General features: G+C 39.3%; 1 protein-coding gene across 1 annotated transcript; it reads left to right on the plus strand.

The window, feature by feature from the left end:
- The first annotated feature begins 362 nt into the window (after positions 1–362).
- On the plus strand, positions 363–10,370 carry LOC131893124 (uncharacterized). The gene is made up of 5 exons (XM_059243071.1): positions 363–604; positions 2,470–2,825; positions 3,608–3,700; positions 3,766–3,798; positions 9,405–10,370. The coding sequence occupies exons 1-5, from the start codon at positions 467–469 to the stop codon at positions 10,156–10,158; spliced, it is 1,374 nt and encodes a 457-aa protein (XP_059099054.1). The 5' UTR covers positions 363–466; the 3' UTR covers positions 10,159–10,370.
- Positions 10,371–10,637: the final 267 nt, after the last annotated feature.

The following is a 10,637-nucleotide window of genomic DNA, read 5'->3' on the forward strand; positions in this document are numbered from 1 at the left end:
GGTTCGTATGTTACCTCAAAAAGAGAATTCTCAATCACACTGCATGTACTTTGCATACCTGGTCGAACCCACTATAAGGCACATTCTCCACCTCGCAGGCCTAGCCTGTATTGTACGCACTTAATCAAAAAGGCGCTCAGAAGGAGGAAAACCACCCTATGGAAAGTGTTACGAAAATGAAAAAAAAAATGGTAACAGACCGGTGGCCAACAATTGTGAAGCCTGTCCCGAACTCGATATTGATGATAATCAGGTTGAGCGAGGGGACGAGGAGAATTAACCGAAAGGATCCCTGAGCCAAAGAAGGAGGGAGAAATGTGCGAAGCAATATGCTCTTTTTATTTCAGATCAGAGGTAGTGTTTTGTTACTGGTTCGGCTGGAGCTGCTACTCTCCTGAATCCAGACGGACAGAAAATATAATAGTCGTGCAACGTTCATGAACGCCACAGTTGGATTCGGATCGTCATGATGATCGGATGTGATAAAGTCGTTCTCTTTACCCTATTGGCTCTCAGTTTGGGTCCCGAACATCATGAGGCCTGTAATCGGCACATCAGTCCAAAGCTGTGGAGCTTTAACCCTGCTTCGACCGATTCAAATGAGGTAAGCAAGCATGTTTGATATGGCTTTGATTCAAGAGTCCACTCACTGAATTTGGTGATCAGTTTTGGATTGATGTTTGAAGGTAATCCATTGCTATATATCAGAATTTTGATTCATGACCGATCTGATTAAAGCTCAAAAGCAAATCCTCTCACTTTAAATTGTTAAATGTTCATGGTTGATAAATGAGGAAAACCTTTTCATGAGCAATTCATGGGCATGTTTTCTCATTGGGATTAAGGGATTTAATACCATCGGATACTTTATTTGTGTTGGCGGTTAAAGCAGCTTTTTTATTGAAGTGATGAACGGAATTTCACCATTGTGTGTTTGGTTTCCGGTTGTTTTCCATCAATATTGCACCTATTAATTATATAGCCTCATCAGGTCATTATATCTTTTACCTTGTCATAAGTCAAATTGGGGACTTATTTGGTCATGATTCACTCAGTTAAATTATTGAAAAGTGGATTACCGTTTAATCGAATAACGTTTACTTACCACTAGTTAAGCGTTTAGCATCATTTTACGATGTTTACCCAAAAAGTGGTGGGTCGAGATCGAATTCGGAACAATTGAGTGCTGGAATCCACTCCAAAATCAGTTTAAAGGACTAACAATTGGTAGTAGGATTCGAATTAGGCTAAGTTGAAAGAATTGATTCAAATTATGTGGATACGAATATCTTCCGGAGTTCATATCACATCGATCTTTTTGAAGCAAATGCAAATTCATTTTAAGCCGGTCACTATTAAACACAATAAATATATGTATCTTTGAAAACCCAACACCTGTACGATCATGAAAATTCAAACATTACGTTTAAAAAAAAATTTGGATGACGTTTGTCAAATGCTTTTTAACAAACTTGGACAAGTTTTTGACTAAAATTCCGGATCAACCTTATATTGAAGGATTAGCCAGATCAGTCAACTCCATTTCGTTGGTCGATCAAATAATATATATATACATAAAAGTCAAGTAAAATAAATAATCTTCTCGTCTTGAAGTGCTGGGATTCCAATCCCGGTAGCGGTAAGGAAGTCCGCACAAAAAAAAGTACAGATAAAATCGCATCCCCATTACAATTTGTGTGATCGATAAAGCGCTTATGGGTACCCCAACAAATTAGAGTGGATTGGATATAGGTTTGATATGATCTACTTAACACTTTGACAACACCAGACTTATGACCTGTTTACCCAACAGTGCAGTTTTTGAAAAAATAGAAATATCAACATTTCAAACACTTTGATGCATGAAGTTATTGCATGGCGTTGCATATGGAAACCATGAATTGGAGTGAGCTCATCGATCATAGATATTTCGTTCGAATTTCATCATCATCATAAAAAAATACATGTCGACATTCATTCGCATTTGTTCGCCGAGGATCGTGATTTATTTTCATTAACTTCCTTTTCCTTGACGTTTTCCGTTCCTTGGTTTACATGCATTAAGTATAACTGTGTAACGTGTATTGGAAAGAACTAGTACAACACCCATCAACACAAACACGCACATATGTCGGAAAAGTTTTGGACACCCGAGACTTTTGAAAAGATGGATAATAAAAGCCATATTGTTGCAATGGGGCCACCTCATGTGGCATCAAAAATCAAAAGAAAAAGGCCGATTGTCCTCATCGTATCTAGGTTACTCATCGTTCACCCAGAATGTAATAGAAAGTACTTCCATTAAGAAGCACAGTCAAATCAAAAGAAGATGAAAATCCCCCTCCGTCTTAGTTACCTTTTCTCCATTGGTTTGAGGTCCTTTAGAGCAAGCCATATCTGACCATCTTCAGTACATTTCTATACAAATAACACTCGAATGCTCATTGTAGTACATTGGTCTAATTATAGCTGTCATCGGATGCCAGTCAGATCATCAACATTGGACCAGAGGAGCAGAAAACTCGAGAAGGTCGAGCTCTGAGGAGAAGAAATCGGAATCATCAACGACGAATCCAATCTGAGGAACCAGTGGCGGTCAATAGCATCGATGACGACAGTTATTACAACTCATTGGAGTATGAGTATTATGAGGATGATGAGGTTTTGGCATCAAGCACAGATGGTGGATCACGGCGACAAGGTCAACATGCATCACCAAGTTTGCCCGTTGCACCCGTGGCTTCCTCACATACCAAACAACCCGTTCAGCCCCATCACGAGATTCAAAGCGGACACTATGATACGTACCAACAAACGCAAAAACCGTAAGTATTTTTCGTATAATGATAATCAAGGAGTGGTAGTGATAGGGTCAAAGAAGTAAGGATTTGGGATTGTCAAAATATTGAGAAAGAAAAATCAGGGTGACCACTTCAGGCAAACGAACATTACCGAATTAGTTATCATTGTACGTCCATTGCCAACATTTATTGATTGAATACACATAGATATCGATAAAGCGCTAAAGGAAAAACAGCGTGATTTTATTGGTGGGGGGAGGGGGGGGGAACATTTGATCACAGACCCAAATGTCGGAAGAAAATGGCACAAAGAAACGCAAGTCAGCGTGATTCGGGAATGGTGAGTACTCGTTTGAGGAAAACCCCGCCCCATTCATTCCTCGTTCAATTGGCTCTACGTACAAACACAGGAACAATTCGCTTCGAGGAAGGGAGAAGGTGTGTTCAATTGCTGACTCACGAATCTAGCCAAAAACCTTCGGGCTCATTTTTGGAACCATGTTCGAAATATCTACTTTTGATTCGTACATCCGCCTTGGCCGAATCTAGCCAAAAACCTTCGGGCTCATTTTTGGAACCATGTTCGAAATATCTACTTTTGATTGGCTCATTCTCCCATTTGGGCATTTCAAATGATAACATCAATGTGAAAATATGTCCATGGAATGAAAAAAGGATAATAGAGTGAACGTTATATTGGAACTAAGACTTCTAAAAGCATCGAAAGAAGGACATCGTCAGTTCTTGGCACGATGTTGTGTCCTTTCAAAACTTGAGTACCAATTTTGTTTGCTTTATTTTTGCAGATCACCTTTGCCGGGTTTCTTGAAAACCTTGGCTGCTTGTTTGCCATTGAGTCTCGTGGCTGCTGCCATTCCTTTGGGATTTGCCAATTTTGAGTAAGGCCTTTCAATTTGCTCTCACCCGAGCGACAAAGTATCAACCTTCATGTTTTTATTTACAGCGGAGCTACCACCACGGTCACGTTGAATCCAGCGTAAGTTTATTACTCGGCAAATACACTTTTGATACTGGGACTCTCTCACTGACGAGATATCAGTAAAGTACAAATGCTTTCATTGAGCATTCCAAATTGTGCATGAATGGCTTTGGTTGGTTGGTTGGTTGCTTGGTGAATCGGGAGTAGATCAAGTTGTAGACCACAGAACTCTTGGACGCGTTGTCACTGAGTAAACAAGACGTTTGATCCCATTATCCTTGGTTAGACTAAAAAGCTATTTTGACTTCAGAGCCTAAACCATCGGCCAACACTTCCCTAAAGGCAATAACAAATCCAAGGCCAGACTAAAACTATTCATTGGCTCATACTATAGAAGGCCATAGGTATATCATACATTAGGCTCTTAAGAAGAAAAGGAAGGATCATATACCAACTTATGAATGAACATTCGACCAAATAATGAATGAAAGGAAACATATCAATTACTAGTTGAGCCATAGGAGGTACATGCACATGCTATCAAGTGTCTCAAAACCCAATAGATTGATCTGTGATCCACTTCAAAATGCGAAAAAAACGACGATATGATTGGAATCCACGCTTGAACAGCCTCAAGCCACTAAGTTTTGGGCCGGCCTATGCTGGTGGAGAGCGTCCATGTTTTCCTGAGCCAGATCTCCACCAAGCCTGCCTGTCCATGGCTTAACTGATCCTTGATCAATCCTATTCAAGCTGTGGTCTTTAAGAAAGAGGTTCAATCTGAACTCGTTGCAAAAGCGACAGCAAAGCATTGTTCAGTGGTGTTTGTCTCTTGCGGAGGGTCTGGGAACAACCATCTTTAAAGTGCTCGTGAAACGATTTTTTTTGTAGGTATAGAATTTAGTTGGCAGTGAATTGCTTTGCCAGGATTGAAAATCTGCAGTGAGAAATGCACAATCATCTGTTATGGAGACTTGTGAGCCTCATTGTTGGTAAAGCACTTTTTGGGATGAGCATATGTTCAACCCTTCTGATACATGACAAGAGAATAGGCAGGAAAACGTAAGGGAGAGAAAAGAGACAGAAGAGTCTTTTTTCAAGCAAGAACGAGAACAGCAATCGAACATATTCAAGATTCAAAGAGCCATGACGGTTGGCAAAAGCTGGACAACATTATTCTTCTGGCTCAAATGTATTTTTGTCAATTGCTCTTTTTCACATTGTTGACACCAAGGGTTGAACTTCCTGAATTTCCTCTTATCAGTAGCTCTCACGTCTTAAAATGTTCTCAATATTCAAAGTGAGGCTATACTGTGACGTTATTTTGACTTATTAAATTTCATACAACCGGTACTAAAAGCAAATTGTAAAATAATATTTTTTTTTTGTTGAAAATTTTAATTTGAAAATTTTCAACTGACGGCGGTAATATGTTTCAGTAGCGCAAAAATTGTATCGTTAGTCTGCACAAAAGCTCTGAATCCACTCCGACAGGAATTCACAATATAATTTGATTTGAATTTATGCAATCCATACAATACAAATGGGATGATTTTTTGTTGAATCGGATCAAAATCCGGAAAAACCCTGAATTAGAACTGAATGCGAAAAATTACTTTTACAATCAAAATCTCAAAAATCCCTCTAAAAGAGTGAATGAATGTACCACTCCTTTTTCCACTTTTTACATTACCTCTGAAGACTGCGGATGGTAATTTTAAATGAAGGACATTTGAGGCATTTATTCAAAGCATGTTAAAAAACTTGATCACGTGACACATATCATTCCCTCTCCTTGACATATATATATATAAAACTTTGAGACTTTAGAAGAATTTCTCATAGTTAAACAAAGTACAAAAATGTTACTTTTTGAAGTATCATAAAGCTCTCAAAGGCTGAGATTGCTTTTCGCATTAACTCGGATCCGAGAAGCTATTAGACTGACGAGGTGAAAAGACAAATGTCCTCTCCTGACATAACATGGTTCAAACCCTGATCTAGGAAAGTAATCCAAAAGTAGTTGGGAGTAGCTGAGTGGTCTAAGAGGCAATACAACCAAGGCAAGAGGCTCGCCCCTACATTGTATGGGTTGAAATCCCGTTGTCAGAAGCAAGTCTTTTGAGTAATGGTTAACGCACCTTACAGGCATGAGACAAAGTCCTGGTTTTATTCTCACCCTGTGTCTTACTCAAGAACCACTAGAATATGGACGGGAATGCTTGGGCGGAGAATTGGATTTACGTGTTCTTCTTCATATGAGACAGATATGAAACAACTACCTATTTCAAAGTTTAGTTCAATCGAACAACTGGATCAAAAGCTATGTCCTCTCAAAGATTACTACATAACTCTTGTGGTATTTGATTACCACAAGAGAGCTAAATCATTCATTTTATACCCTTTTAAGCAGTGCTTTGACTCAATCGTTGCATTGAGCTGTAATTTGAAATAAGTAATTACAATGACCTAAGGCCAGTCTGACTCGATGGGAAGTCTTATGCGCTCACCCGCTTCCAAAGTGAGAATTCTAGACGAATGCATCCCCGTCCATATTCCAGTGGTTCATGCCCTACGCAAGGAAACTTTTAGACCCCTAATGCACACCCATTGCCGAATTTGCAATCTAATAAGGGCTTTGGCACAGTCTATGGGAAAACGTGCTTTGACGATGTGATGGTTGGCTTCGTTGGTCGGATTCATCCCTCTGACCCTAGCACTGAAATGGAAAAACCGATGAAAGGCATCTGAATCAGTGCATGTAATGCTTTTAGAACATTTTTCGTCACTGAAACTGTGATGGTCATGGGCGAAATTGTTCCGACAGTACCTGAGCCAACAAGAGTAACGGTGCGACCCACGACAAGAATGACCTTGTCTTCACCAACATTTCCTCCAAATGAATTCATCGCCACCATTGCTACTCCATTTTGACACCCGAATCTGGAACTTACAATCAAAAAATGACCCAACCGGCCACCCAACCTTTCGGTTTGACAGACATATAGTCCAGATATTGAAAGGTCAAAGCAAATGATTAACTAGTGTTTCCATTCATTTTAGGACATTTGTCGTTACCAGCCTCGTAACCGTAACTGATGGGGGCTCTGGCTCTGGATCATCATAGGACCATGCATAAATGTTACAACTTACCCTTCTCCATAGTCCTCAGACGTTGGACTCCTTTCACTTTAAAAAGCCGAGACAAATATTTCTGGAAACATTGTTATTGAAATTCTATAACTATTAAATTAATAAATTGAGACTTGATATCTCGCCATTAAAACAATCACTGTAGCATGGAAATTCATCTAAACCGGCAGATACGGTACGTACAATCCCTGATTAAAAGTAGCATTAACCTTCGGGAAGTTCACAAAAAACAAAGGAAGACAAAATGGAACGCCTTCAATCTGTGTACTTGATAATGACTATATTATAGTCATTTCAGTTACATTCAGAAAGCACGGCACAATATCAATGTTGAGTGACCATAAAGATATCACAACTTCTCTATTTTTTTCCACTTTCAATCGTCATTTTTTCGTTTTCCCTTATCATGAAAGTTACGTGATGTCGTGCAGGGCAAATAAATTATGTCTGAAAGAAGTGGGAAAGTTTTAGAATCTTCCAAAAATGTTGAGCTGGCACGGTTTTTTGTGGACTGCCTAACCGCTACTGGGTGTCGGATCCCCAGCAAATCCGGACGGAAAAAGGTATTAATTGTACTTGATTTTTATATTTATATGATATTTTATCCACCAGCGAATAAGAGATGGCAGATCTGGCTAACGCTTGGATACCTATAGGGTTAATCAGGTATTTTGATAAAAAAAAGTCTAAGTCTGACTTAAAGAATGCTACTGGATTAGCACCTACATACATTGCATACTCCCTACGAATATTTAAGGGAAGCAAATTGAACAAAGAAGGACCCCGAGAAAAAGAGAAGAGGACTTCATTGTTCTAACTAGCCTGGATTCTCGAAGGCTTGAAGGAGCTCTTAAAACTGTACAGTCCCAAACTTTCAAGCCTTTCCCAATGCGGAAGCTCTCTCATACCTTTGATATTCCTGATAAAACATTTTTGGACCTGCTCGACCTCCTGCAAACCTGCTGGGCGAATCGAGAACCTCAACTGGAAATTCTTATCGAACTTTTCATTATTTTGGAGGACTGCACCCAAATCTTTCATGGATGAGACCTGCTCAATATCTTTACCCCCAATATCTACGAGTGGAGTATTTTATGCTGTTTACCCAAATGACATTGAACGGAATTTCGTTCCTTTCAATGGCAATCCTTTCCTTGCAATCGCAATATTGGCCATTCCTACCATGCACTAATTTTATACCATAAGTATAGGAAAAGATACTGACTTTATTACTGAGCTTCTGAAGTGAAGCAATGTAGTTGATAAAAAAGCAGAGGACCTAAAATGGTTTAGTTGATTTGCCTTTGACAATTAGTCAAAGAGTTTCCAACTTGTCGCAAATTTACAATAAAAGTGCCATGTGCCGTATGCACATCATATTCAAAATTATTCTTGACGTATGGAATTGATGAAATTGCTAAGAATGTCTCTATTCGTGACAGGATATGATCCTTCATTGGCCAAGTCGTTGTTACAAAGTTTCCATGCAGTTCACAAAGAGAACTCGCCCTGATTATTCATTTTTTGAAACATTCTTTAAGCTTGTCTCAAGGTAATGATGATGTTTCTGAAACGGACTCGTTCAACAGACTTTGTCTCAGAATAGATGGAAACTGTGGGTAATAAAGTTTTTTTTTCTTAAATGCCCATTGACTGAAAGAATTTTTTCTGAACATAATCTGAAGGGGAGACAAAACAGGATCCACTGAGCTTCTATCGTACAAAGATCAACAAAAGCACCAGCAGGATTAGGATGAAACAAATTGATTTAGGAATCAACCGAATTGCTCAAGACAGGAAAACGGCCAAATCTTCTATGCGCTATAATAATATCAACAGCGTTGACTATAACAAGATCAGCGAAAATTTATTCGGGAAAGCCAATTTCCTTGGAGCATCCTCAATCCCTGACTATGTTATAATCCGGTCTCTGATTTACCGCCGTCCAACTTGGACTCTGCGCTATAAAATTGGTTTGTATAAACCTGTATAATTTAACCTTATAAATTTTCATCCATGACATCACTCTGCATAGATAATAGTAGAGATGCATCCTTGCTTCAAGTCATCATTGAATATGTTTGCAAACTTTTCAAACCGCTAATATACATTGATTCCATCGAAGAATGAGAGAAATGATTGATTTGGATAGCCCTTGAATACACTTGACCTGAAATGGTACCTAGATATCCATCCAAATCTGACTGAGGAGCTTTTAACGGATCAGTTCCTTTTGGATTGATATGGACAAAATTATCATACATGTATTCACCAAAATCAGAAACCCGTTCATTGAGAATCATAACTTTTTTAATTTTATGTTTTGATCCTTGCTCTTACCACAGTGCTTTGATCAGCTCAAAACCCAGTTTCCAAATGCATAAAAAGTGTTCCTGATTTGTCACCTCTCCCCATATTGTCATTAGATTACGAATATGCAATAACCTGAAGATTGCCAACTGCGTTTATTACATCAGTGATATTCCAAACCAAATTCATTCCCATTTCAGCCCAGTTACAATGACCATCACAATGTCCATCACACAAATGGCAATGGAAGATGATATGGGAGGAGATGAAGGAGGAGGAGATGAGGGAGGAGATGAGGGAGAAGGTGGGAGAGGAGATGAGGGGGGCAGTGAAGATTACGTCCTTCTCTCAGGAGAGGAGATGATTGAAGACGGTAATTCCTTTGAACGTCGCACTCACGCTGATAAAAGAGGGCGACCTCTATCCACAACCCCGGTTCCCCCAACGACCACTCGAAACCTCAAGGCACAGCCCCGTCTGAGTGCCTACATTGTTCGGACGATATTCACCCCATGGGGTGTGGTCCCCACGCTGTCCTCAGATTTTGATATGGAACCAACTTGGAACAATTTGACCCGTACTGAGGAGGGTGACGAGCGCCATAGGGACAACTACCTGTTCCGCGTGGAACCAGCCTCGGAGCTGAATGAGAATGATGTGTTTACTCTACCTTTAGCCAACCATCTCGAGGGAAACTGGACCTTCAATGATCCAAACAATTCGAATTTGATCGTGTCTCAGGTTGGAGAGGGAAGGAATCAAGCGGAGATTGTACGATTGCAGGCTCAAGAGGTCAAAGATGCGGTGGTGGTTTCCGAAGAAGTACAACATAAGGATGTTCCAAATCTGAAAGTTCGATCCAATCTTGTCCTTAAAGGCCAAACCACTTCACCCAAGCCCGAAATTAGTAGTCGACTGCCAAGATTGGATCTCAAGAATTGGAGTTGGAACTAACAGGGGTCTACAATATTTTATTTCATGAGTTTATACGTGACTGATTTTTCTAGTACAACGTTTTAGATGCAAATTTAATATATTTAAGATGTCTTGGGATATTGGCATCTACTGACACTATTTTTCAATATTTAGCAATGTACCCAAACAATATATTTTATCGATTTTGTTTCTTTTGACATCCATTCGATATTTCTCAATAAAGCCCTAAATTTACAATCGCATTTCGGAGCTGTAATGACTTTGAATACACCAATGATCACATTTGCGATTTTCGAAACTTAATTGCCACTCTCTGTTTACAATTGGTGGATTAGTAAAAGAAACAGGTAGTATCAGCGTCGCGTTTATTTGAATAGTTATATGCATTCAGTTATTCTACTGGCCCAAATTACGTAAATGTATTGTGTTAGATTACAAAAAGTAAAAAAAAAATATTTTTGGTATGATAAGACGTGGATGTAGAAAATGATTATATT

Source organism: Tigriopus californicus, chromosome 2 (assembly GCF_007210705.1).
Source record: "Tigriopus californicus strain San Diego chromosome 2, Tcal_SD_v2.1, whole genome shotgun sequence".
Lineage (NCBI taxonomy): Eukaryota > Metazoa > Arthropoda > Copepoda > Harpacticoida > Harpacticidae > Tigriopus > Tigriopus californicus.